This window comes from Molothrus ater, chromosome 2 (genome assembly GCF_012460135.2).
Source record: "Molothrus ater isolate BHLD 08-10-18 breed brown headed cowbird chromosome 2, BPBGC_Mater_1.1, whole genome shotgun sequence".
In the NCBI taxonomy this organism is placed as follows: domain Eukaryota; kingdom Metazoa; phylum Chordata; class Aves; order Passeriformes; family Icteridae; genus Molothrus; species Molothrus ater.
In genome coordinates, this window is record NC_050479.2 from 5,523,793 (window position 1) to 5,551,779 (window position 27,987).

Genomic DNA, 27,987 nt, shown 5'->3' on the forward strand with positions numbered 1-27,987 from the left:
AACAACCTAGAGCCATTCTGCAATCAAACAGCTTTTATTAAACTTTTTGTATGGTACATTTGTGAACATCTGTGCAATAAATACAGCTCATAGTGGTGATTTTTCCCAGCTCCTTGAAGCATAAGGAGTCTTCCCTTTCCCTTAGTCGACAGTGCACAGTAAGAAAAGCTGTTGGATGACAGGGGCAATGTCAGGAAACTCCTGACAGTCAGCCTCGTGTGAGATTTATAGCAAACAGAAGTTTTCAGAAATGAGCTTGGTGGGCAGATGAGATTGGTCTGGCTGCTCAGAGGAACCACTGCTAGCCAGAGCTCTGGAATCAGCCCCAGCTTGTACAAGACATGGGAAATAACATTGGACACGACAATGTGAAAATGAACCTTAAGTCATTGGCTGGTAACTGCTTGCAAAATATTGTACAGATTTTACTGAACAGCTGTCTTCAGGTCAGAAAATAAGAAATATTTTTGCAGAGCCAACTTTAGGACTGATAATCTCTTAGAGTGACAAATACAGCATAAATTGTTGCATAAAAATATCCATGTGCAAAATAGTTTTCAGGTTTAGTCAGTGCTTGCAAAAGCAGCAAAGGTAAACAGAAGATGCAGGCACTCACTTCAGGAAAAAAAGATACAGGTCTGTTCAGGCTCTGGCCTTCAATTTCAGGTAAAAGACTGAACAAACTGCAGTGTCTTTCTTGGTCTTCAGAGCACTTGAAACAAAGATAAGCCCAGTTTTAATCAGCCCTACCACAACTAACCAGGACCAGGCCAGCAATGAGGTTTTCAGACATGCAAAAAAGCATCACATTCAGAAGCTTTAGCAGAGGAACTTCAGCCCTGCTGGATTCCCTGTCCCTTTCTCTTTGCTGCCTTCACCCCTGCCATGGGAAAGAGCTCTGGAAAGTTTTTCGGTTGTGCAGTAATTCCATTTATTTACCCAGTTCCTCTGGAATCACCATGGGGAGTAAGAAAAGCTTTCTCCTCCCTGTGCCAGTGCAGAGGAGACAGCTCCTGTTCTTAGCAAACCCCAGGGTGAGAAGGTGAATTTCTCTGGATCCTTTGGCTTACTTGGGATGGTCTAGACTCCCATCCCCTGTTCCCCACCATTTCTAACACCCCTTGTGCCTCACTCCACAATACTGCCAGTTTCCATGGCACTACAGGGATTAATGTATGAACAGTGAACCAGAAAAACAGATTCAAATCTTTATACTTTTTTATAAATTACTAATTTGCTGCCCCACCTTTAACTCCCCTCTTGTGCTGCTCTGAAAAGCAGCCTTTGGGAACCTCCTTCTACCATTTTCATATTTCTTGCTGAATTCAGTCAGGTCAGGTTTGACAAGGGAAATGGACAAACCTCAGCTACTCAAGCACCTCCCTCCCTGCTGCTGTCAGCAAAGGTCAGATGGAAAATGGGAAAAAAAATCAGATAAAAGCCAGTAAAGTAAATATTCCAAGTAATGCCAAAATCTAGCAGCAGTGACATCTACAATGGCAGAAAGAAATTCATCACTCTTTAGAAACTTTCAATTACTATTGAATTTGTACATTTTTAGATTTATAGTAATTTTTTTCCCAAAGCCTTGGGAAAAGCTGTCTTAAATCTTAAAGAAGTGTATGAATTTAATGGCAAACCACAGTTTAAGGTAAGGATGGGTCACTTGCCTTCAGCAATAGCCCTAATCTGAAGGGGTAGCCAATGCAGAGCTTTTCTCCTGGAATAAGGCACTACAGGATAGGAGCACCTGAACAGGACTTGGAAGAGTTCACAGCTCCTGACAGATTATCTTTGGCTCTCCTGAAACAGGCACAGAAAAGGCACTCTGAGATAAATGGGGAGGAAGAGGAAGGTAACTGATGAAACAGCATGATTTTAAAAAAATCTGCAGGCAATATGCTTCATCTTACCTTTTAAATCTTTCCTTACTTGTGCTTACTTATCAGGATACATTGGGGAAAAAAACAGGTCTGTCATGGCAGGGAAAGCTGGTGCACTGTGTGAAACAGTCACTGGCTGATGTTTGTCACTTCACTGCCATGCTTCTACTCAAACCAGCTTTTCCTCAGAGCAGAGCAAGCCTCAGCTTCAGCCCTGAGGTTTTTTTCTTGTTTTACAGTGATGCCACGAAAAGGGAAACTCTCCTTTCTTCTCCCCATGCCTCAGTCCCAATTTTGTCTCCACACAGGTAATATCTAACTTAACATCTTTAAACAGGGGGGGGGAAGAATCCAGAACTTTCCAGAGCTCTCTTGGGCCTCTGCTTCAGTAACTCTTTATTTCAACACATTTTATGATTCTGAAACAACACTTTGGAAAGCCAGCCTTTAGACATAATGAGTAAGGAACAAACCACTTAATTTAGGCAATATTTTTTACACATACATATATATATATATATATAGGTAAAAAAATAAATTGTCTTGATAAGAAATATTGCTTAGCCTGATTAAGAAACAATATCCCAGAAGCTGGGCAATACAGCAGGACACATTGGTAGGGTAGCTGACAGCAGGATGGCAAACTGCTTATTTTCAGAATTAAAAAAAAAATAAAGGAAAAAAAAAAAGGAAAAAAAAAAAATCCATTCTACTTAAGACATGAACCTGATTGTTTGTTTGAGGCTGCAGGATGCTGCTGAGGAGGCCCCAGGCTGCTGCTGCCTTCAGTTGGATTTCCTCTCCCTCTCGCGCGCGGTGACGAAGTTCAGGAGGTCGATGGCTGTCACGATGCCAAACACCATCTGCCGCTTGCTGGAGGAGCCATCCGTGTGATCTGCAGGGGAAAAAAGGGAATTCTGGCTCCAGGAGGCACAAACACACCCCCTCCTGCTTGGTTTTAGTGTTTGTGAAATGGGGGGATGAGCCATCTCAGCTCCACCAGCCTGGAGATGTTGGGTGGCCCTGGCACACAGAGGGGGAACACAAAAAGCACCTTTGGCCAAGAGTCACAGAGCAGTGACAAGGATTTTCAGCTCAGAAAGGCCCCTCATCAAAAGGGACACTGGAACTTTATGGAAGGAAGGATAAGGATCCAGTGGATTTATTGTTCTTGACACAAAAATTCCAACCAGGCCCTCTTGTTAATTATAAAGTGTATTTTCCTCAAACCTTAATTACTTGAAACAGCTGCAAGTGGCATTACCCCACTGGAACCAGGGGCCACTTGAATGGCCCAGTGGAGCCACATTTTGAGGAGGAAATGTGACACAACCATCTTCCTGCATCCCTGTCAACCACAGAATCAATATAAAAACCACAATACCCCATTTATATCCGAAAAATGTACTAACCATTTAATCTTTGCTGCATTGAGAGCACAAGTTCAACTGACTTTGTCATTATCTTGGGACTTGGGAACCAAATGGCCACACAACCTCCTGCCCTTTATCAATTGTCTAAATTCCAATTCCTGAAGTCTGCCTGTACTGAGATGTTTAATCTACTTCTATTCTCAGTTTTTCCAGTCAGCTGGACTGTCCTGGGCTTTTTTTTTTAACTCAATCTCTGTTTCACTGCAAGCTTCCAGTAAGACTCCAGGTTTAGAAATGGTCAACTCAGAACCAAGAGCACATCCTTATGGAGATTATCAGGAACAACCCCAAATTTGATGGCTTTTCTTTTTCCAGTTATAATTCAGAAGCTAAAGACAAATTTATTTGGCACAACTTAATATTGTCTTCAGTCTCAGTGTCTCAGTGTTTTCAGTCTCATTTCTCAGTGTTTGTAAGTTTGCAAAGTTGTCTGCTATTAGGAAGATTAAACAGGACAAAATATTATTCCCATATAAGAGTGATATACCTGAGATTTGAAGATTTATTTAGTCTTACTAATCCTAGAATGGTTTGGGTTGGAAGGGACTTTAAAATCATCTTGTTCCACCCCTGCCACAGGCAGAGGCACCTTCCACTCTCCCAGGTTGCTCCAAGCCCCATCCAGCCTGGCCTTGAACACCTCCAGGGGTGGAAATTAGGCTCAGTAGCACAAATTTAGACACAAAATGAGGATTTTGCTTCTTCAGAGCTCACTTTATAATTAACACTCTCACTTGCTTCTTGTTGCCACTCAAAGATTTGCCCTCACAAGGTGCAGCACTTTGTACTCACATTGAATTTGTTCATGAACCACCAGAGCAAAGTGGTCTATTTCCAGGATGTGAGAGAGTTTCCCCAAGTTGTCTTTCAGGTTAATCTGAGGAGAGAATTACAGAACTTGAATAAAACAGTGCTTTCTATGTTTAGCAGTCAATAATCCCCATACACTTTGTACAGAACTAAAATCAACACATCAGCATTTGTGTTCTGCTCCCACCTGAAGCACTAGAAGACACCAACAAATCAAGGCCAACTTAAAGGATCAGTTTTCTTTCTTTCTAATTTCCAAAAAGCACTAAGCACTACATGAAGTTATGCCTTCTGGTTCTGTAAACATAATGAATTTAATGAAGATCTGAAAAATGCTAGCAATCAAAGAAGGTTAAGTGTTCCATGTCTCTCAACAAAAGAAGTGACCATAAAAGTCTATATTTGGTGATTTTATTTTAAAAAGATTGAAAAAGTGAATGAATCAGGCTGAAAATCATTGTGGAAGTGAATATGATCTGCAAAGGCAGAAAAGCCCAAACAAGCCAAAACCAAAACCAAGGGTGAAAGATTGCTCAGCTAACACAGGATTTGGGTGCAAATCAAGGAACTGAGATTTAATAATTCATTTTCTTTGTGAAGCTCAACTTTGCTAAGACTGAACAAGAAACCACCTGTGTCAACTCTGGAAAAAATAAAGATATTTCCAAAACACTTCAGCAATCACCTGCTGCAATCATTTAAAAAAATGCCTAAAACTGTTCAAACATGACTTAAGAGATGAAGCAGCAGCTCCATTAAGCAGGTGACTCTCCCCAGCATGCCCCATCTGACATCCTTTTACTAAAGGAACTCACAGCAAAGAAGAGTTTTGCACTGCAGGTTCAAAAAGCCTCTCTGTGAGAAATAAATGCCACAGCATGAACAGCTGGGCTGCACTGGAGCACAGAGTGGAGTCAGAGGATTCCCAGCAGCCTGTGTTTAAGAGACCTGCTACAGGAACCAATCCCTAAACTTGGGGGCCAGGAAAGGAAGGAGGTGGGAAATCTGCCACAGATTCACCCATCAGTCCCAAATCTGTCTTCAGGGACTGGGCAGGCTACAGAGAACCAGGACAAGCAGCCCCTTGGCAGCACTGGGACAGCCATGAAGGCATAAAAATGCCTGGAGATGCTCAGTGGAAATCTAACAGAACCCCCACAGAGTTTTCACCTGCTTGTTCAACCTTCTTAAACATTTTGCCCACGGGTTTTCCCACATTTAGGCTTTGTTTTTAAGTTTACTGGGTCTCTAGGCAGTAAGTACTACACTACACGTGACTGGGAAGCCAAACCCCTGGAACTAACATCTGACTGCACAAGGATGGCTCCTCTCTCCACTAGCACTTGTTTGGGTTGGAAAATTATCCTGTGACTGGTATTTCAAATCCCCTGATTTGAAATTGTACCAGGGACTTTCAAAAAAAGCTCTAACCATTCTGCTTCCATTCTAAGAATTATCATATAATAATGAGGTGATCCTACCAAAGCAGGCTGCCCATGTTATAAAATCACAGAATGGTTTGGGGTGGAAGGGACCTTTAGGATCATCCAGCTCCTCTGCCATGGGCAGGGACACCTCCCACTATCTTACAGTGCTCAGAGCCCCATCCAGCCTGGCCTTGAAGAGGGATGGGAAATCCTCAACCTCTCTAAACAACCTAAAAAAGCCAAAACACCCATCCTTCCCAAAATGTACTTTTACCCTGGTTTGCAGGCTTAGCCTCTTACTTGATGCAGCCATGTAGGATACCAGAAGTGATTTTTGGTGACAAGGAAATCCCAATTTCACTCATAAACAAGCCAAATCAGCTTGAATAAAGTGGCAAGAGAAGCAAAATCCACAATACTTCTGAGGTTATGTGCATTCCACCATGTTCCTCCATTAACCCATCAATTCAAATGGAAAATAACCATTTTTAGTTAACATGTCAGCAGTACCACAGCTTGTGTCACTCCCCTTCCAGCCTCCACCAAGAAAATATCAGAAATAAAGGGAAAATAAGTGGTTAAGCTGTTCTTTACTAAAGAAGCCTTTGAGCTGCCCATGGCAAGAGCCACAACCTCAGAAGTGCAGAGAATTGGCTGATGCAGCCAGCACCAGAGAAGCCCCAGAAACCACCCCACACCACCAGCCCCAGAAACTCTTGAGATGTCCAAGGGAGGCAGAACATGAACCAGGCAGTTGTGTTACCCACCACATGTCCCCATGATGCTGGATTATCTGTCTGGGGAGGAAAAAATAAATTCACATTTGTCCATAAAGAACCAGCACCCTTCGGGTGGTTCACAGGTTGAACAGAAGCATTAAACACACTTCCAGAACACAGCCCTCAACCCACTTTGGAACAGTGCTGGAACTTAAATCCTGGTGGAAACTAAGTCAAGCATTCCATGCTTTTAAAAGGAAATTCTGTGCTCAGTAACAGCTGCTGGCTTGGCCCCAGGTGTACCTCACCCAGCCTGTGCAGTGTTAGCACACCTACTCTAGTATTGCAACCAGGAGCTGCAGAATACACCTGCCTACCTGTTGAAATTGCTTGTAGATGACTTTTCTGACTTCATCAGAAGGCTTAACTTTTCCAGCCAGCAGTGAGGAAAGCATGTTACCCAGGGTAACCATGCCCAGGATGACCCTGGGGAAGGAAAGACAGGACAGGGATAAACAACACAAAAGCTTTGGGTGCTCCTGTAAAAAAAAGCATCCACTCCCAGCCAGCCTGGAGGAGTCAGCTATTTCATGGTAATAATGCAGCATTATTGATGGCACACTTGGATTCTGTGTGTCTGCAGGAAACAGATAGCTCTCAAAGGTGCTGGAGACACACACAAGGCAGAAGGTGCTGCAGGTCCTTCTGAGCACCAGGACCTTTTCAGCTCTGCTCCTTGCAGCTGGAGAGAGCTGCCTGCAATCTCAGAGAGCTTTTGGAAAGCACAAACTACTTCATTTTTTCACACTCCCATCTGTCCTTTTGAAACGTGTGACAGCCAGAGACAAGCTCACCCCACTTGGGGTCATTTCCCTTCTCCCTGTGAGGATCTACGAGAATTCATCCTTCAGGTCAGCACAATTGAGCAACTCCTCAATACTCAGCCTGTCTGCAGGAGGGCTGAGGGTGATAAGGAACATTCCAGCTTGCTGGAAAACCCTGGTTTATGGGGGTCACTGCAGCCCTGCACTGTAACACAGTGTGCTGAAGAAAGCTCTGATAGACGTGGGCATGTTTGGGGTTGGTTGTTTTAAACAGGAATTTTTGCTTTCTTTAAGTTAAACTGGTATTATTAAAAGAAATTAAATTATCCTGCAGAGACACAATGAGTAAGTAAAAGCAATTCCTGTGAATTGTTTTTACTTAATGACCAATCACCATCAGCTGTGTCAGACTCTGAGGAGTCAGTCACGAGTTTTTATTATTCATTCTTGTTAAGCCTTCTGTCTGTATCCTTCTCTTTCTATAGTATAGTTTTAGTATAGCATTCTTTAATATAATACAATATCATAAAATAATATATCGTTAATAATAATCATTAGAATAATGTGAAGGGCAGGACAATCCTGGCATGAAAACACAAAGCCCAGCACTGGTGTGTTCAAGGCAACATTTCTGAACTGTGTTAATAAATGAAAAAGGATGGGTGAGAAGACATTTTATTTCCAGCAAGCATTTAAAAGACATCCCTGAGGACCTGGTGAGGGGAGTGATAGAAATGGATGAAGAGTGATAGATGTGCACATACCCAGATTCATCAACAACTGGTACCTGGTCGAATCCCTTCTCCCGGAGGATTTCCACAGTCTTGGCACAGGTAACAGTTGGAAGCACAGTCAGGGGGGCAGAGAGGCTCAGCTCCTGAATGCTGATGTTCCACCACCTGGGGATGGAGTGAAAAACAATCCCATGCAAGTTTTATGGAGAACACAGAACCAGCCCTTTGGTGCCCAGTGGCCTCCAGCAGCACAGGAATGACAAAGGCTGCAAGGGAGAGTCAGGATTCAGCCAGAGTCAATAAAGCTTCAGGGCTCTCAGGTGTTATTCCCAGCATCAGAAAGTCTAAAGTGTGAGATGGCTTGAAAATCAAACCCTTTTCCTCATTTCATCTGCTTTCTGTGATTACAGATAGTCAGTAGAGAGCACTGATCTCCTCAATTTCTTTATTTATCTCTCACACAGAAAATTTTGCACTCCTACTCAAAGATCTATCTTTTTTTACAGTTATTATAGACAACAACAAGGGAAGATTCCCTTCTAGCTATGTAGACTTGCAGTGCTTTGCACTCAAGAACTCTGATTTTGGAAGGATTCTTTGTATATTTCCTTTTTTAAAATTCCAGATATAACACTTTTTGCTAAAAAAACCCCAATCATTAAGTACCAAATTCTCTGCTGCTGTCATACAACTCAAGGAAAGATGTCAACTAATTAAAGCAAATTTGATTAACAGCTGCACAAGACAATAGCATGGAAGATCAGCTAAATCAAAGAAGTGTAAATTGAAATGAGCTTTAAATTAGCAGCTGCCATAAACTGGATTGAACAGACTGATGGAAATCCAGATGGATGTGACTGGCTTACCAGGGTTTGTTGCCAAGGTCTTCTTCTTTCATGAACCCTTTCTGAATCATCCATTTGTCACTCAAGAACTTGGACCTGCAGAGCACCAGGAAGTGAAAAACTCATTAGCAGGGCTTGAACATCTGACAGCAAACAGAGACAGCTGTTCACAGCTCACTGCCACCAACAGATAAAGCAGAATTGGAAACTGGACATCATTGGCCATCCAAGCTTGGCTGGCAGGGACATGGAGAAGAAATATTCATGGGGACAAAAGGGAATCCCACAGGAAACAAAGCTCCAACTGCATCAGCCCCTTGCAATACCACAGAGACACAGCCTGGAATGGAGATCTGTTTTGTCTGCAGCTTCTGTTTGTCTAATATTGAGCTGGATGTAACATGGGTGAGGAAACTCAGCTAAAAATATCATGTTTTGGGTTATGTTTCAATGTGATTGGAGAAAAACTTCTCAGCACAGCTCAAAGCCCTGGCATTTCCACCTGCAAACTCACCCTGAGTGTGGCTGCTGCTGCTGCAGGACTGCTGGACCCTGCTGTGGGCACAGGAACCGTTCCAGGAGTGGGATAACCAGTGATCCCCACAAATAACACAGTGAAAGCAAGGCCTTTGCTGTGAGAAATGCTAACCAGTGATGATGATCTACTGAAGTCAGAGCTCACATTTAAAGGGGGAAAGACCCTCCCTGCCAGACCCCTTTTAGACAGCTCAGAACTTGTGCCCCCAAGACATTCCTTGCTGGGATAACTGGGTGTTCCAAGGTCTGAGGGACTCCCTCATCCCTCCCCCAGAGAAGAAGAGCAGCAGGTCCTTACATGTAGTTCCTGATGGAGTCAGGGCAGATGACAACGCAGCGCTGACCCTCCTTCAGCTCCTTGGCTGCCTTCACAGCCACAGACATGGCACTGCCCGAGCTGCCCCCTGCAGAACAGGGGCAAAACCATCAAACCCCCTCATGGGACCCATCAGAGGCGAGGAGCAGACAGAACAGAGGAGCCCAGAGAGAGGAGGACAAGATGTGAAGTGGGAGGAGGTCTCTGATGTGCATCAGAGGAAGGCAGAGGGCTCCTGCCTGCTCTTACCACACAGCAGCCCCTCCTCGCGGATCATCATCCGTGCCAGGGCAAAGGACTCCTCATCATTGCTCTTGTACCACTGGTCCACTGTCTGGGCAGGGGCAGGAGACAGAAACAAGGCTCTGTTTAACTGGGGAGGGACAGGGGAACTGCACCACCAGGGTGGATTCAGCCCTGGCTCTTTGAGGGAACAGCTGCCCTACTGAGCCTGGGGTTTCCATCCTCCTCCAAATGCCAAGGTAAAATGAACACATCAGCACAAAAGGCTCCTTACTGGAACCCTTCTGTGAGAGTGGCCTCAGACAGCATCAGCTTCCTCCCCTCCTGGAAGGCATCCCAGGGACACAGGCTCTGCTCAGGACAGTCTTAACCCCTTTGTCCAGGAGGGGCTGGGATGCTCTGCTGGAAGGTTTGGTTTTGTTGCTTTGTGGGTTTTTTTGTGATTGGTAAGTTGGTGTTCTTTGCTGTGTGTCTGTTTTATGTCACTGTCATATTTTCTGAAAAATCCCTTCACCAGGATTTCTTTTCCTGGGAAGCTGAGAAGCCTCAGAGAAAAATGCAAATAATAATTATCTGATTGCTGCTCCTGTGTTTGCTGCTTTGGAATGTGGTTTGAACATTATTTACCAACAGGTGCATGTTTGATTGGTTTCCTGTGAATTGTTTTTACTTCATGAGCAATCACCATCAGCTGTGCCAAACTCTGAAGACTCAGTCACAAGTTTTTATTATTCATTCTTGTTAAGCCTTCTGTCTGTATCCTTCTCTTTCTTTAGTATAGTTTTACTATAGCATTTTAATATAATATAATACCATAAAATAATAAATCAGCCTTCTGAGAACATGGAGTCAGATTCTCAATTCCTCATCTCTCACCTCGTCCTGGGGACCCTCACAAACTCAACAGTTTTATTTTTATTGTGTGTGTTTCATGACTGTTTTTTTTTTTTTGATGTGTTATGGGGTTTTTTTAAGCATGAAACTAAGTGTGTGTTGTAGGAAAATGTTATCTACTCACAGCATTTTGACCTAGAATTGTAAAACTAATGTGGCCAGAAGCCTTTCAAGGGCTTTTTATGCTGATGGAAAGAACAGGAATAGTTCTGGCTGCTAGCCCTTCCATTTCAGCTTGAAGAAACACTTCCCCAAGTTTTCCTCTGCCTTTAACCTCAGTCCTGCATCCCAGCAGAGGGCAAAGGGCAGTAAACCCAGCAATGTGACTTACAGATCTATCCAACACTGTGGGGACAAAATCATATCCAATTCCTTCCACTTCATACATTGTCTTGTCAGTCTTGTTCAGTTCTTCTGGTTCAGCAAGGATGGAGCCTTCAGGATCCACACCTATAATCTGGAGAAGCAGTTTCCACTCAGGCCACCAAGACACATAGCTTTGGAGAGCACTGGCCTTGTCACAGCTGCTGGTGGCACACAGGCAGCCCAGGCACTCCAAGGAGTGATCTGAGTGTCAGTGTTCATCTGCTGAGCCAAACCTGAGCTCTGGTCACCAGTGGGACCAGAGCATGATGATTTTAGACACTCTGAAACCCTCTCTGCAGCCAGAGCCACCTTTTAACTGAGAACACCCAAGAGCTTCCCACAGAGAGCCTCACAAGGAGTGGGATGTGCCAAGGGGAGCAGTTTGAGGAGATGCTAAAGCCAAAAGCAGTGGGGTTCTCACTTACTTTGCAGCCTGGACACTTCTCCTTCAGCTTCCTGGAGATGCCAGTGATGGTCCCTCCTGTGCCAGCCGTGGCCACCACCATGTCCACCTTTCCTGTTTAAGGGTGTGGGAGAGAAGGGTGAAATCTCCAGTAGAAGGATGGATTGAAAGCTCACTCCTAAGGATGGACTTTCCTCAATAAAAATGCACAAAGTGGCTGAAAAGGGCAGGGTAGGACTCTTTGCCTTGAAACTGCATTGCTCAATCATCATTTTCTCCAACAAGGGTTTTGAAATGTCCACCCAGAGGCCTGGCATGGCACCAATCTGTGGCACTTTGGACACAGCTGGATGTGGCCCACAGAGCTGACAGCTGCAGTTTTCCTGTTCCTGTATCTGCTGATACACATAACTCATTCTCTGAGTTAAACTGAGCAGCCCATTATGTTTGTTAATTAACTGAGTGAGTGCCAAGAGCAGGACAAGAGAAGTGTTAACACAACTACTCCCTCATTTTCATGTGGAAAAGGCCATTTTGGTCACTAGCACTCAGAGTGAGTGTGGATATGATAGTTCATCCCTGTGTCACCACCTACAGCTTCTCTGGTGCATCCACATGACAGCTTTGTTAATTAAAAAAAAAAAAGGATTTTTAAAAGGTCACCAATTCACAAACAAAATAAATTGCTTAGCAGCCAAAAGAATAACACCCCAGCAAGCAGGGGTAACTGAATAGTGCCTGGGCTGTAAGGGGAAGTAAATAGAAAACAAGAAGCCTAAATCTGAAGCCTAATCTGGAACTCATCTGGACTCTCAGTTTGTGGGATGGCAGCTTGTAAAAGTGTACTCAGTTTAACTCAAAGTTTGTTACAGAAAGACAAGGCAAATCCTCTGAACAGCCAGAGGAGAACCTTCCACGTGGTCTTCACCTTTGTGTGAAATTAATTTAATTGCTGATTTTCTTATCAGAAGGTCCAATCAGAAACTGCACTGTTTAATAAGGCAGGTCTGGAGCCTTCCTATGATCCCCTTCTGTGCACTATGGAAATGCCCACATGCTGCAGCATCACAGGGAATGTCTCCAACAGCTCCCAAAGCAGCTCCTGAGCTGAGAACAAGCCCAGCTGAAGCTCTGCTGTCTCAGCTCAGCCCTTGCTGGGGCTCAGCTGCCCAGAGCCAGCTCTGGAGAGAGCCCTGAGAGCCAGAGGGTGCTGCTGGTGACAGCTGTGACACAGAGCAGCCTGTGCTCCTGAGGAGCACACTATGGAGACCACATCTGCACTCCTAGGTGAAGATGCTTCCAGTGTATTGGAGTACTTGCTCTGGGAATGTTAAAACACTTATTTCTGTATTTGTGATCAAAGACTGACCCTATTCCATACCAGTCTACCTATGGCGGGGGGGGGGTTTAAGGTAACTTACACACCACTGCTTTCTCCACCTGATCACAGGCAGAGAAGTCTAAAAAACAAAGAATTCTTCTTTAATGGAAAAAAAAAATCATTACTATGACCACTTATCACTGTCATATCTTCTGAAAAATCCCTTTGCCCAGGATTCTTCCCCTGGGAAGCTGAGAAGCCTCAGAGAAAAATGAAAACAATAATGATCTGATTTGCCTGTCCTGCATTTTGCTCCTTTGGAATGTGTCTGGACATTGTTTCATTGGTTTCTGCTGAGAATTGTTTTGACTCAATGGCCAAGTGGGGCCAAGCCGTGTCAGGGCTCTGGAGAGAGTCACAAGTTTTCATTATTAACTTTTTAGCCTTCTGTCTGTATCCTTTCTATATTCTTCAGTATAGTTTAGTATTCTTTAATATAATATATGTATATCTATTATATATTATATATATACATTTATTATATTAATATATAATATTAAAGAATATATATTATATAGATATATAAATATATTATAGAATAGAATATAATATAGATCATAAAGTAATAAATTAGCTTTCTAATAACATGGGAGTCAGGTTCATCATTCCTTCCTTCCTTCCTTGGGGGTCCCAGAAAATACCACAACCACTGAAACAAGGTAACTCTCTAATGGCACACAGCACACGTATGGGGTTTGCTTCATCACAATCCATGTGCTTTTCTCATCTGAGGGCTCATTCTCCAGGCACATAAGAGCCAAGGGCTCTGGGAAGGGTTCAGCAGTAGAGCAGACCTACCATCACACTGCTGCAGGATCTCCTCAGCTGTGGTGTCGTAGTGGGTCAGGGGGTTGCTGGCATTGCGGTACTAAATTCAAAGGCACATCACAAGTACGAAAAGGCAGATCAAAAGTACAAAAATCACATTTTGAGCGAGTTCAGAAACATTTCAAACAATCCCCAAACCCCACAACACCTAAAAAATGCTCTCTGCAGAATGTTTCATTGTGTATTATCTGGAACTAGGCCTCCTAAGTGACCTAATTTAAGCGCAGTGCTAAGGTGCCAGCACCCTCCATGTGAAATCAGTCCTGTCTGTGGGACAGCACTCCTAGCAATATGACCCCTGGGTCCATTCTTCCTCACAGCATTGCCAGCTCACTGGAAACAGACACCCTGAGTGTTGTAGTTCTGGCAAACACCAGCTCATTGCTGCTCTCTAGTGACTGTAAAAACTTCCTTTCCTACAGCGTGGTGACTGCTCAGCTCCCGCTCCAGATCTGGGGCATCTTCTCCTCCAGAGACACATGGAGAGTGTTGAACAGACAACCCAGAACACCCCAGAGCCTCCTCCATGCTGCACCTGCACCTCTGACACCCTGGCTCTCACCTGGTCCAGGATGTGTGCATTGGGGATTTCATTCTTCAACCTCCAGGCCACTCCCACGTGAGATTCAGGAGAATCAAATCTGGCTGTAGTTGGGGTCCTCACAATCTCAGCACCCAGAGCTCTCAGGACATCCACCTGCAGCAAATAAAGGTGGTCACAAAACCCCAAAACACCCTCAACAGGCTCCCTTCACCCCCCCAAGGCCAGAATATTTGCAGGATATTCAAAGCTTCAGCACTGTCTCCCTTCACCCTCCGCTCAGCAAGGCACAGCTCACCTGGGGCACAGGTAACCCCTTCAGTGTGCCAGGCAAACCTCAGGTTGTCTCTATTTAAAACAATTATGGGAGTTTTCAAAGTGGCAGTGCTGTGGGGATGGGCCCTAAAGACATTTCCCATCCATGGCCAGCCAGCCTGGATTTCTCCGGGCACTGGCAACAGCGCCTCAGCAGAGTTTTCCCTGGCCAAGAGCCTGCCCCTTTGTTACTGAAGGCCCAGCACTGATCTGCAGCAGGAGCAGGCAAGTGCAGACATGTTTATGTTTAAATTCTTGCAAGCAGAAGCAGCTCTGACCTTCTCCATGCTCATTTTCTCTGGCATGACGATGATGCAGCGGTAACCCTTCACTGCCGCCGCCAGGGCCAGCCCGATCCCTGCAAGCAACAAAGGCACACAGAGCACTCAGTGAGCAGCAGCAGGGCACAGAACACACAGGGCCAGCTCTGGCACGCCCTGCCTTCCACCATTTCCACCAGAGAGCCTCCAGAGGGGTGGCAGAGGGAATGTTTCTGCCGGTGGGGTTTACAGGGGCCGATCCTTGTTTGAGGTTCACAGCCCGGAGAAAGTTTAGCCAAGGGTGGGGGAGCTTGGCTTGTGCAAACTGCTGGCTTGGCCTCATGCACATCACCTTCCTCCTCTCTCACCCACTTAATTCTTCCACAAGTAATTTGGGAAAGGAATGTGCTTTAAGCTGGAGGAGATGGGAGAAATCACTTTGATTCTGCCAAAAGGTCTGCAGAGCCTCTATTGACTCACTGCTGCATAAATCCCTATTTGCAATGTGCTGAAACTAAGCCCTGTATAAAAACAATATTATTTAGATGGTGATGGAGGTTCTAACACACTGTGTCAGCTTGCCACCACAGTGAAGCACCCTGGCTGCTGGAGACAGACATCTCATTTCCACTCTGAACATCTCCACCTCCAGCCTGACTCCTGCCTGCTCACCTGAAGGGCTGAGCTCAGCAGAGCTGTCCCTGGGGAAGAGAGGCTCACACCTGTAGCAGATCACCCCTCTGCTCACACCTGCTATCAGATCTCACACCTGCTATCAGATCACCTCCCTGCTGGACAGCCTGAGCTGATCAGGTTGGCTGAGAGGTGTGAGGGGTCAGGCTGCAGCTCCCCTGCTCCTCTGGGCACCAGCACATGCAGCTCACCCTACACAGAGACCTGCATGTTCAAAGCTGCCTCTGGTTTTGTGTGGGAGAAAAAAATCCCCCACCTTAATCATCTTTAACTGTTCCTATAAGAGAAGCATAACCCACACCTCAAACAACTCAAGTGGTGTTTAATATATTGGGAAGGAAAAGTTTTCTCAGTATGTTACAGATAAATATGGATGAGCAATACACAAATAAATAAGACAGCAGCAGCTTCATTAAAGCCAAAGGCTGAAGAGAAGTCATCAATATCTTCCTTATGGTCTGTGATGAAGAGAGGATTTTGAGACCTGAACTCTAATACTTTGTACCTTCTGCTACTGACCTGGAAATGCAGAAAAACATCAAAACAGGACTTTGGCTGAGGGAGAACTGGGATGCAGAGAAGATAAAAATATAACACATTAGCTCTCACATTTAACATACCCAGTAGTTCTGAGCAGTAGAGAGCAAAAACCAATTCTCTCAGGTTACTGTGCACCCTGCTCTTTGCTCTTATGTGACCAAAAAAAAAAAAAAAAAAAAGCTTTCTGAAGTAATTGCCCAGTATCTCCTTCAGTTCTGCCTTTCTGGATTCTGTGGCAAGTAGAATCATTTATCAGGTACTGACCCAGAGAGAGAGATGTCACGGTAGGACCTTGGATACTGGAGGAATGCAACACATAAGGATATTTTCCACTCCAGGCCATGGTTCAGGCAGGAGCTACAGCCACACTCACCAAGGCTTCAGCTGCCCTGAATGTCCCCAGAATGCCCTGAATGTCCCCAGAATTAGTCCCAGAGCAGCTCCTGAGCCAACAGATGTGACTTCCCAGTTTCCTGCTGCAGCTGGGGAGCTGCTCACAGATCAGCTCATCCCCTCCAGTCACATCAGAACAAACCTGCCTGCTCTGTCAGGGAGCAGCCGTGGGTGGAAGTGCAGAGAAGAGTTCAGGAGCAGGACCAGGCTCCTCTCCTGAGCACAGCAGGCAGGAGGGCAGCTGTGGCTCACCCCATGAACTCCTCAGAGGAGGCAGTGTATTAGACACTTAACTATTCCTATTTCACTATATTATTAATTTTATATCTGACTCCAGGGGGAATATTCCAGGTGTGTTTGAGTCCCCATGAGTAGAGCAGCTTAACACAATGACAACAGCTTTGACACAGGAGCCCAGGGTTAACTCCAGACTGCTCAGATCGTCCATGCTCTGACCTAAGGGGATTGTTCCTTCCTCCAGGCCTCCAAGGAGGAAATGTGGGCCCAGGTGGAATCTGCTGACAATCCAGGTGTGCAGGGGCTGTGTCAGGCAGTGCTGTAAGGATGCAGCTCCTCTCCCATTTCCCCTGCACCAGCATGGAAAGGGCTGCTCCTCAAACCTGACAGAGGAACCATGGACTTCCCCAACTGAAAGAGGGGAAGATCCAGATTCACTCAGTTTTGAGCTTTTGTATTTTTCAGGTTCTGTGCTGCTTTAGCGTGTGGTTCTGAACTTCATATTATGGGATGGTGAGCTCTGTGCACAGAGCAGGGAGACAAAACAGTTCCTGCTCCAGCTGGGCACCAAGGACAAATGATCCAAATCTCAGCCCCAGAGCACAAACCCCGTGGGCTGGAGAGAGAAAAACAAGCAGGGTGGGACTGCAGGGGCTAAAGCTGGAATGGGACAATGAACTGCAAGATGCAAATGGAGCAGAACTGATCCCAGGGAGAGACCCCGTGCCCGGCCGTGCATTTTGGGGCCATTTTGGTTCCTCTTGGGTGCAGCCCTGGCTGGGCTCTTGTGCTGCCCAAGGTGCATCCATGGAGGCCTTTTCATAAATCCCTGCTTTATTCTTTAGCTCTGTCCAGCCTCTGTTCTAGGTCAGCCTTCCCAAGGCATCAACACCAGCCCTATGGGTGCTTTTTTCCACAATAATTTCAGTCAGACTTGAATTCCCGAGACTTTTGTGAGTCTGGCCTAGCACTTACTTTCTTTAAATCAAAGAGGCTCTGCAGTTTAGCAGAACTCCTTCCCACCTGCTCTGGTCAGCAGAGGACAGTTCAGAATTGTTCCTGCTGTGAGGTGGGAGAGGCACTGCTCCCTGCACCAGGCAGGCAGAAGAGATTCCCTTCCCTCCCTGCACAGGCTGTGATCTCAAACCTTCCTTTTCCAGGAAAGCCACCACAGCACTTCCCCCACACTTTCCCCAGCCTCTCCATGCCCTACCTGTGTTCCCAGAGGTTGGCTCAATGATGGTGTCTCCAGGCTTCAGGATCCCAGCTCTCTCAGCATCCTCCACCATCCTGAGGCTGATGCGGTCCTTCACGCTGCCCCCCGCGTTGAAGTACTCACACTTGGCCACTGCAAACACACAACCAGCAGGGCTGCAAGGCATTCCAGAGCTCATCCAGCTCCTCACCCTGCCCTGGGCACCCACACCTTCCACCAGAACAGGTTGCTCCAAGCCCCATCCAACCTGGCCTCAAACCCTGCTCTTGCCCCTTTCCCCTCGCCTTCTTTGCTCCTTCCCCTTTCCTGGTAAGTTCTCCAGCCAAAAATGTTCTGATCAAAGTGAAGTTTCTCTCCCATCACTCCAGAACTCCCAGCATTAATCCCTTCAGCAACTTTCAGCACTCTGATCAGAGCCTCCTAATATCTACAGTATTAATATACAGTATTGGCTGGGTTAAAAACCCAACCAAACACAAAAAAACATCCACTGACCATTTCACCCCTTTAATCATTTCCAGTGATCTTTAGTGGTAACTGCAGAGCCGCATTTTGCACACACTGATGAATACTCTGAACAGGAGAATCAGTCAAAAACTTCACACAACTTCTTTAAATTCAAAAAATTATTTTCTATGAAAAACATTTTTGTGTTTTCTACAGAAATGGAAAAGCTGCACAAATTGTTCTCATGAGGTACAAACTGAAAGATGTTTTGGATTACGAAATCCTAAAACCCAGAAAATCTACCAGGGAAAACCAGGAATTTTTCCTCACCATTTCCTGCCAATCACCTGCACTCCTGAGCCCAGGTGATATGACATTACTAACCCAAGCTACCCAAGTTTCTGAACCAGTGTTTCTAGTTTGTTCTCTGCCTGCAGCAACTCACAGAGTTCACACTTGAGCCCAAAGTGCTTCCCAATCTTGTTGATCCGCACCAAAGGTGTATTGCCAACTTTATTCAGGATGCTGGGCAGGATCTTCGGAGGCTCTGGCCTGGTACAAACACAAACAAAGTCAGTGCATTCACAGAGGGGTCACACAACAACCACACAGCATTTATTGCTTTTTATTTCTCCTTTTGTGGAGAATATTCCAGGGCACCAGGAATATTTCTCTGTCTGCTCTGGGGTGCCCTGACCCCCAGGGCAGCACTGACTCTGACCCTCATTCATGGAGAAAGTTTCCCAGACTTCAAGATAGACTGGAATCCACAAAAGTGTGAAATAGATTATAGAGAGCAATGTAGGTGCATCACTTGCTGAGAAATTTGGGTTTTGGGGTTTTTAGTATGTTGTGGATGGAAGCAAGATGGAGGGCACAGGGTGTTGTCCTGGGTTTCTTCTTCATGCTTCTTCTTCCTTCTTCTCCATGGGTTTGGGTGGCATTTTGTAATTGGGCAGAAAAGTCCCCATTGCAGCTCTTTGGGATCAGTTATTGGGTTAAAAGGGAAAATAATCCAGGTGTCAGTTCTTCATTGGATAGTTTAGTCTTAAAAGTCCTTGTACCAAGAGATTGTTGCCATTTTGTGCCTTCTGATGAAAAGCTGCAGAACTCACAGCAGTGAGACTGTTTTACTGATAAGAAATAATAAACACCTGAGTCTGAACATGAAACACCATCTCAAGTGCCTTCAATCCAGACCCAGAGAAACCCACAACTGGTACCACCACACCCTCTATCAAGCTGGTTATTTTAGCTATTTTAGTTCAAAGGAATATCCACTGGATACAAACTCACAGCCCCAAGTCCTTGATCCAAAACATGGATTAATCAGAGCTGGGTTTGTGCTGAAAATCAGCAAACAAGGTAACACTTACAGGGTGGCATGATGATGGGGGGAGGCAGAGAGGGGCTTCCCAAGCTTCCAGGTGCATTTGCTGGGTGTGTCAGGGCGGATCCACTGCCTCTCCTTCTCATTAGCCTTGCAGTTCTCAGTGCCCACCCCACCAGACACAAAATTCTTGGCAGGTGCATGAGGGCATGAGTTGGTTTCTGGCTTCTTCTGGGAAGGAAGAGTAGGGATTTCATTCTTGGAGGAGGGGGAAGGAAAAGAAAAGGAAAGAAAAAAAAGAAGGAAAAAAAAAAGGAGTTGATGTTGATCCAGAGTGCTGTGAGGATGGGAAAGTGTTCCAGCATCATTTGCCAAATCCTTATCACCAACACCAGAACCTGCATTGCAAGTTTGGGAGCAAAGGCTCACCACAGTGCTCTACACAAAGATAATTCAAGCACACATGGCTCACTGTAACCAGCCTCCACAGACACAAAAAACCCAGGGCTATTCTCATGGGAGACTCCCCACCCACACCAAAAGCTCTCTGAACTAAAAAATAAAAACCTCCCCATTCCAAGCAGACTGGAACAAAGTGAGGCTGCTTGGTTACTAATTAGAAAACTGTGCCAGAGGACTCTGCATGGCTGAGTGGTCACAGAGAACTCTTCCAGAAAGGTCTCAGCAGCTCCTTCCTCCAGCTCAGAGCCCTGTCCAACCTGGCCTTGAAACCTCCTGGCCTTGCCCCTTCCCTGGAAAGTTCTCCAGCCAAAGAGAAAAATGGAAAAAAATTATAAAAATGGAAATTTCTCCCCTTGTTCAGCCTGAACTTTCACTCCAATACTCCCAGCATTAATCCCTTCAGTTTACTTTATTTATTTTTATTTATTAATCCCTTGAATGGGGTGGGGCAGAGAAATCCAGAACTTTCCAGAGCTCTCTTGGGCCTCTGCTTCAGTAACTCTTTTATTTCAACACATTTTATGATTCTGAAACAACATTTTGGAAACCCAGCCTTTAGATATAACAAGTAAGGAACAAACCAGATAATTTAGGCAATATTTTTTACACATACATATATACAGGTAAATAAATTAATTGTCTTGGTAAGAAATATTGCTTAGCCTGATTAAGAAACAAGTATTCCCCAAAGAGCTGTGAGTACCTTAGAGACAGGAACTGGCTTTTCTGATACAAACTTCTCCATGGTTTTTGGTGGGGGTGGTGGCACAGAAAACTGGATTTTCTTCAGGAGAAGAACTGCTGTGGGTCACAGGACTGGAATCCTCTTCCAAGATCTGCAGATCATACAAGTTAAAAGGAAAAAAAAAAGACCAAACAATCAGGAAACTCTCTCACAGGGGCAAAACACACAAATCTTTTTCATAGGGAAAAAAAAAAAAAAAAAGAAGCTGCAAAAAAAAAAAAGCGAAGATGACTTCTATAAACAGGATTAAAAATAAATCATGAAGCAGAGAAATTGTGCAGGATTTATGGAGGGTGCCCCGACCCTGTCCCTCCTGCATTACTAAATCTTCCCTCTGCCCTGTCCTCCACAGCAAGCACAAAACATCTTTTATCAGACCTTCTGCAACTCCAGGAGCTTGAAAGCCACAAAAAGTAACAGGAAATACTTCAGTTCACAGGAAACACAGTTTGTTCAGTACAGTTCTTCGTGGTGCTGTCCCCAAAAGGCCCTGTACACAACTTTGGAAAAGGATTTATCCAGGAACAGAGGCCTCTCCACCCTCGAGGAGAGCAAAATCTCACGAGTTCCTACCCAAAATTAATGAGTATTGCATGCACAGCTTCAGTGGTGCTGCATAAAATACACACAGTAAACACTTCATGCTTTTAGCTCCAGAAATTAGTAAATACAAAATAGTGAGTGCATTTCTCCTACCACTTGTTCACAGAGCCTGGCTGCTTCCTGTCAAATACAGACAAAAATCTGGCTGAAATCTTGGGTAGCATGAAGTGTTTTCTTCCCCCTGATATTTGTTTTCTCATCACTGTTTTGCAGGAAGGTTCAGCTCTTTCCATTACTTAATTGTGCTGGAAATGGTCCCTGGCTTCATCCTCCTGGCAGATGCACACAAACACATATTTAAGATCTCACAGAGTTGAGAAAACTGGAAAAAAAATCTGGACCACAGCATCAGTGAAATTCAGTATTTGATCCTGTAAGTTAACACAGGCCACTAACCACTGCAATGCTTAAAGCATTTAAACTGCTCTCCTCTAGGGGACAAAAAAACCCCCAAAAATAAACCCAAAAAAAACCCCACAAAACCCCACAAACCAACCAAAACGAAACAACAACAACAAAAAAAAAAACAAAAACAAAAACAAAAAACCCAAAAAACCCCAAAAAAACCCCAAACAAACAAACAAACAAAAAAACCCCACAAAACAAAAAACCTCTGAAAAGATCAACTTTCCAGACTAAGACTTGAAATAATTTTCCTTCAACAAAAAGATTTCCATGCCACCAAAATGATACAATTCTATTTAATCGGGTTAATACATGCCCAAGAGCCAAAATGGATTATAACCTGTTATAGATGGATTATAACCTGTTATAGATGGATTATAATCTGTTATAGATGGATTATAACCTGCCATAGACTACTAACCAGGGTTAGAATGAGAGACACCAGTCTAAAAAAGCAAAGATGCCATAAATACACAAAATACAACACCAACCTGTCTTTGCCACCAGCAATCAGCTTAGTCCCAGCTCCAGAGTGAAACCCAGCCCTCATTTCTCCTTCTAGGATACTCTGGTTCACAGTCCAGAGTATCACTGGGGTTTTTTTGGGAAAGGAAAAATACTGGAGGATTTTTTCAAGGTTGGCATGAAACACTGGACACAGAGAGTGAGTGCCTGTGCCACAGGTAACACTGACAATATTGACAAAGTCCAGCTAAAAATGGGCCTTGCTGCCAAAGGGTCAAACAATTTCAAAATACAGGAGAAAAGCAGCAAATGTTTAGAAACAGGATACTGAAAATTTTGTTCTGCTTCCAAGTTATCATAAAATAAGAGCACAAAACCTTTAAAAGCTTTAAAACACCAGCTCTCAGTGTCTTTCAAGAGTGTCCAAAAACTGAGATGAAAGAGGGAGAAATTCATTGCAGTAAAAAACAAAAATTAAGAGGTTTACAGTATTTGTTCTTTGTATTGATGGCAGGAAAGAAATTAATGTGGCTCTCAAAAAGCTGCCTTTTGGACTGGGCAAAGCAATAGCATCTCATTGCCTTTATTGTAAAGCAAAAAAAAATTAATAATTTACTAACAGCAACTCCCATTACTTCTTGAACAGCAGAAACTGAGAAAAAGCTGTATTTATTGCCCTCAAATAAGCTGTGAGATTCTCTCATATCTTCATAATGGCAATACTTGTTGTTTGATCAAAGCTTCAATAACAGGGCTTCAACTCTGAACAAAAATAAAGGAGAGAGACAAAAAGCTAAAAACCCTGTCACCAAACACAAACCTTAAGCAACATAAATAATTTCTTACAGCCCTAGGTGACACCACCTCAGCAAAATGGGGTCAGACGTGGTCTGGGACATCCAAAGCCCCACCCTGATCCTCCCTACAGGCCCAAAACAGCATTTTATTTTCTGGAGAAGCAGGAGAGAAGGATGGCAACTCTGCTTCTGTAGCTGAACACTGCTCAGCAGAGGCCAAGGGAGATGAGCTGCAGGAAGAGCTGCCCATCTTTAGCAAAAAGAATCTGTCAGTCTGAATTTAATTTTCCTCTAAAGGGGAACACTCCCATAGCCAGCTGGGGGTGTGGGTAGAGTCCAACTAGAAAAGCCTGATAGCTCCTGCCATTATTGTATCTGCAGATCACAGAGTCACAGAATAATGAATGAGGCTGGAAGAGACCTCTGAGATCATCGAGTCCAACCCATGCCCTAACACCTCAACCAGGCTATAGCACCCAGTGCCATGGATGGGCTTTTGTAAAACACATCCAGAGATGGTGATTCTACCACCTCCCTGGGAAGAGCATCCCAGTGCTTTATTATTCTTTTGGGTGTAGAGAGCAATAAGGTCACCCCTAAGCCTCCTCTTCTCCAGGCTAAACAAGCCCAGCTCCTTCAAACGTTCCTCACAGGGCTTGTGTTCCAAGATCACACAAGGCAAAAAAAAAGAAAAAAAAAATCAGAAAGAGAATTTACAAAACCACTTAAATCTAAGTCATAAAGAGGAGTGGGACAGAGGGATGAGATCCAGAAGGCCTCATGGGCAAGGCTCACACCCCTGGGTCCATCTCCACAGGGAAGCCAAGACCTAAATCATTTCTCAGCTCCTCGAGAACAGGACTGAGGGCCAGTGAGTGAAATGAATCCTGAGCTGAACTCAGTGCCCAGGTGAGTCAGGAGCTGCAGTTTCCATGGCTCTCAGCACTAATGCACTGCACTGTTCAAACATCCCCTGAGCAACAGCAAACGAGCTGAGCCTGGCCTGGAGCAGGGATGAAGCAGGGATGTGAGGCAGGTGTAAGAGCTGAATCCCAGGGAAATGCTGCTCAGGCTGGGATGGGATACAGAATTCCTGTGTCTCATCCCTCTCTCTGCTGCACCTGAGAAAGGGAAACTTGATGCTTAGCAGGCACAAATAAAGCACTGCAGAACAGTTGTTCTGCTCAGCCTGAGCACCACAGGGTGTCTTTGTAGGGACCCAGATGCAGCAGCACCCATCCAGCCTTTGGAAACAGCACAGCTGGAACATGTTTTGTGGGGATAACTGAAAACTCTTCAACTTTGTGACAGTTGTAAAGCTGGTGTGTTCATTACAGCACTGGAGCATGTGGAGATTACTCTCTTTAAAAGACATCCGTACTTCTGGGAACTTTAGGATTTTTTTATCCTCTTCTCAAATCCATATGCATACAACTTCCCAACAGGTTCATACATATTCATCTTTACGAATTTTGCGTGACATTTGCTGCTAGTTCTTCTTTATCAGAAAGAATTCTTAGGTCAGGTTGACTTGCTCTCACAGCTGTCTTTCTGTTTCTTTTTATCACTTTTTGTTTCTTCTTTTTTATTTCTGTCTGTCACTGAAGCAGCAGTTTCTCTGAGTTTAGGCTTTTGCAGTCAGGCTAAATAGCCATGTTTTCTAACTACAGACTTAAAGATGTACATTTCACTTAAATCAAAATGGATTTCTTCTCTGGAGAATTTTTACTTTGTAAAAATACTTTTCAATACAGATTAAGGAGAAAGGCAAACATTTGGGTTGTTTTGCTGCTCTGGTGTCTCTGTGAGTCTGTGTGTGTGTGTCCTTGTCACGTCCTCAGGAGCAGCCATCCCTGCCCTGTGCCAGGAGGTATCAAGTGACCTGAAGCAACCCGAGTTAACATCTGGCTCTAGGAAGAGATCCTTCAAGAACCCCAAGTCTTATTTCCATTTTCTCCTACAGAGCAGGTGAGAACATGCACATCCTCTTGATGATCACTGTTCGAAAGCCAGACTGGCACACTCAGAACTTTCTGGAAGGAAAGGGGCAGCTCTTTAATGCCCTCACCTCTGTAACACTGCAAAGATCAAACTCTGGCAGCAAAGCAACTTCCACTGCTGTGGCAATTGTTATTCTAGAAACCAGCCAGGGAGGAGAGGGGAGTGTTCAGTTTGCTGTGCCCCCAGAGAAGTGAAGCTGTGCCTGCAGCCCTCACACAGGTGTCTGACAGCTCCATCTCCTGAGCTCACCCTGCCTGGACTCATGTGATAACTCTCCTGATGTCTCAGGAGCACAGCAGCATCTGAGAAAAGACTGGAGCATGCTTTGTCTGTGTTTTTACCTGCTGCAGTCAGAAGCTTTCAGCATTTCCTCCCTTCTAAGTTCCCCCTCCTGAGCACACAGAGCTGGACCAGCACTGCAGCAGTGCTCTTGATCTGCCCAGCCCACCAAGCTCAGGGACAGGAGGACTCCATGCTCAGAAATTAAGCAAGCTGTCCAGCAGGACAAAAAGAGGGAGCTGCTCTCAGTTTTTGGCCAGCTCTGTAAGACAGGCAGAAGCACAGCACCCCTTCCCCAGCACTGTGCTGCCTCCTGCAAGGCTCCACAGCTTTTGCTGGCCCAGGGATCTCTGATAGAGGCTGGCAGAGACCTGGGCAGGAAGGCAGCTTCTGGCTGATGCATATTAGGTGGGAAAAACCAGCTGCCATCACTCTGTGGAGCTTTTAGCAGGATCTCCAGGGCAGCCAGGAGCAGGGCACTGCTGTGTGTGCCTGGCTCCTGTGCTTTTAGCAGGATCCCCAGAGCACAGCACTGCTGTGTGTGCCTGGCTCCTGTGCTTTTAGCAGGATTAGCAGAATTAATCAGAAAGAGAATTTACAAAACCACTTCAAGCTAAGTTACAAAGGGGAGTGGGACAGAGGGATGAGATCCAGAAAGCTTCATGGGCAAGGCTCACACTGCTGTGTGCCTGGCTCCTGTGTTTTGAGCAGGATCCCCAGAGCACAGCACTGCTGTGTGCCTGGTTCCTGTGTTTTGAGCAGGATCCCCAGGGCACAGCACTGCTGTGTGCCTGGCTCCTGTGTTTTGAGCAGGATCCCCAGAGCACAGCACTGCTGTGTGCCTGGCTCCTGTGTTTTGAGCAGGATCCCCAGAGCACAGCACTGCTGTGTGCCTGGTTCCTGTGTTTTGAGCAGGATCCCCAGGGCACAGCACTGCTGTGTGCCTGGCTCCTGTGTTTTGAGCAGGATCCCCAGAGCACAGCACTGCTGTGTGCCTGGCTCCTGTGTTTTGAGCAGGATGCCCAGGCCAGCAGCCAGGGGCCAGCCCATGCCAGCCACCCTGGCAGGCTGCCCTGCTGCCAGTGCCAGCTCAGTCCCTGAGCCTGCACACTGCAGGACATGGGTCACTCCTGCCCCTGGCTGCCACCACCTTGTTAGCAGCAGGCTCTGCTTCTAACCTCCTCTTCCTCTTCAGGGAAGCTGGGTAACACACACAGGGCACGGCAGGGCACCAAGGGCCGCCAGCTGCTCTGGAGAAGGATGCTCAGTGCAAATGCCCCTAGACCACAGTGGAACCCAGACCCCACTTCATCGGTGGTGATCTAACCAGGAGAGAAGCAGCAGGCTCTGAGCAGGTCCCAGCTCCCCAGGAAGACCTTTCCTCTCCCACACAGGATCCCCACGTTCCCCTGCCTCCACGCTCGGTGTTTTTCCGCCTCTCCACAGCGCAAGCGTTGCGGAACCACCTCAGACCAGCAAACAAAGCCCTGGCAAGGGTGAGCAGAGTGAGCAACCCCGCTGGAACGGGGCCCAGCACTCCAAAACCTCCGTGGCCAGAGGCTCTGGGAGCACAGAGATACACGGCAGACTGGATACTCAACCAGAAGCAGAAGAATCACTCGTCTTACAAGTTACAGCTGCTCCGAGACACCGGGAGCGTTATTAATATATTGGGAAGGGAAAGTTTTCTCGGTATATTATAGATAAATATGGATGACCAAATGACTGCTGCTGAACAGCTCCCTCGGGTCCTAGCCAAGTTCAGATCCCTCCCAGCTGGGGAGGGGCAATATATGAAATTAAATGAAAAAAATAAGGTTCATGGTCCAGCCAGACTCGCCAAAGACACCTTGCGGGAGAACCTCATGGCACCCACGAGAACAATGGGCAGCGAGCCAAGACCAGGTGCCAAACCCCGAGGGAGACCCAAAAGGCACAAAGTCATCCTGAGAGCCTGCAGGAAGAGCAGAGAGCCCATCTCTGCTCCGGGCTCGGAGGAGGCGCTCCCTGGCACCGTCCCGGGCCCCCGCAGCGGAGCCAGCACCGCCCGGGGCGGCTCTGGGGCTCCCCTCGCCCGCAGCTGCCTCTTCCTCCGCTGCAAAACCGAAAGAGAAAAGCAGCACAGAACCACAGATGGTTCAGGATGGAAGGGACCACAGTGCTGCACCTGGTCCGAGCGCTCTGTTCCAGCAGAGCCGTCCCGGAGCACATGGCACGGCATGGCATCCAGACGGTTCTGGAATATCCTCCCCCAGGGAGCATCCACAGCCTCTGCGCGCACTCCGCTGCAGCCCTCCATGCCCCATCCATCCCCTCCGGGATGAGAGGCACGGCCACCCCCGGCTCTCGCCCCCCCGATCCCGCTCCCGCGGATGATGCAACCTGCGGCCACCGGGATGCGCCGGACCCGCCCTGCCCTGCCCTGCCCTCCGCTCCGGCCGCCACCTCACCCGCGCGATCCGGACCCTGCCCAGGACACCGCCGCTGTGGGCACGGCGGGGATGGAGCCTGTGAGGAGGATGAGGAGGATGATGGTGATGAGGAGGAAGAGGAAGATGAAGGTGCGGAAGATGCGCGGAGTTTAAGAGGAGCCCGCGAGCCGAGGCCCCGCCCCC

The 27,987-nt window shown here is 46.1% G+C and overlaps 1 protein-coding gene across 3 annotated transcripts; it reads right to left on the reverse strand.

The window, feature by feature from the left end:
- Window positions 1–15: 15 nt before the first annotated feature.
- On the reverse strand, window positions 16–27,932 carry LOC118690546 (cystathionine beta-synthase-like protein). 3 transcript variants are annotated; one of them, XM_036389325.2, is made up of 17 exons: window positions 27,823–27,932; window positions 20,781–20,913; window positions 19,662–19,873; window positions 18,731–18,837; window positions 17,836–17,970; window positions 14,778–14,857; window positions 14,206–14,340; window positions 13,614–13,683; window positions 11,457–11,548; window positions 10,997–11,122; window positions 9,778–9,862; window positions 9,511–9,616; window positions 8,697–8,771; window positions 7,861–7,995; window positions 6,650–6,758; window positions 4,109–4,193; window positions 16–2,778 (listed from the first exon to the last, which is right to left on the reverse strand). In XM_036389325.2, the coding sequence occupies exons 2-17, from the start codon at window positions 20,820–20,822 to the stop codon at window positions 2,669–2,671; spliced, it is 1,704 nt and encodes a 567-aa protein (XP_036245218.1). In that variant the 5' UTR covers window positions 20,823–20,913; window positions 27,823–27,932; the 3' UTR covers window positions 16–2,668. The 3 variants fall into 3 exon arrangements, 2 of the variants coding, with proteins under 2 accessions (XP_036245218.1, XP_036245227.1); XM_036389334.2 differs by lacking the exon at window positions 27,823–27,932 and adding an exon at window positions 22,322–22,901; XR_004980871.2 differs by lacking the exon at window positions 16–2,778 and having other exon boundaries at window positions 7,884–7,995.
- Window positions 27,933–27,987: the final 55 nt, after the last annotated feature.

Bases quoted from the DNA above. Each gene is read 5' to 3' on its own strand.
- LOC118690546 (XM_036389325.2), bottom strand. From the start codon at position 20,822: ATGGAGAAGTTTGTATCAGAAAAGCCAGTTCCTGTCTCTAAG. The intron at 17,971-18,730 runs GTGAGTTGCTGC...GTGTGTTTGCAG, and splicing joins TGGGCTCAAGTGTGAACTCT to TGGCCAAGTGTGAGTACTTC. The intron at 9,863-10,996 runs GTAAGTCACATT...GCCCCTGCCCAG, and splicing joins CCACAGTGTTGGATAGATCT to ACAGTGGACCAGTGGTACAA.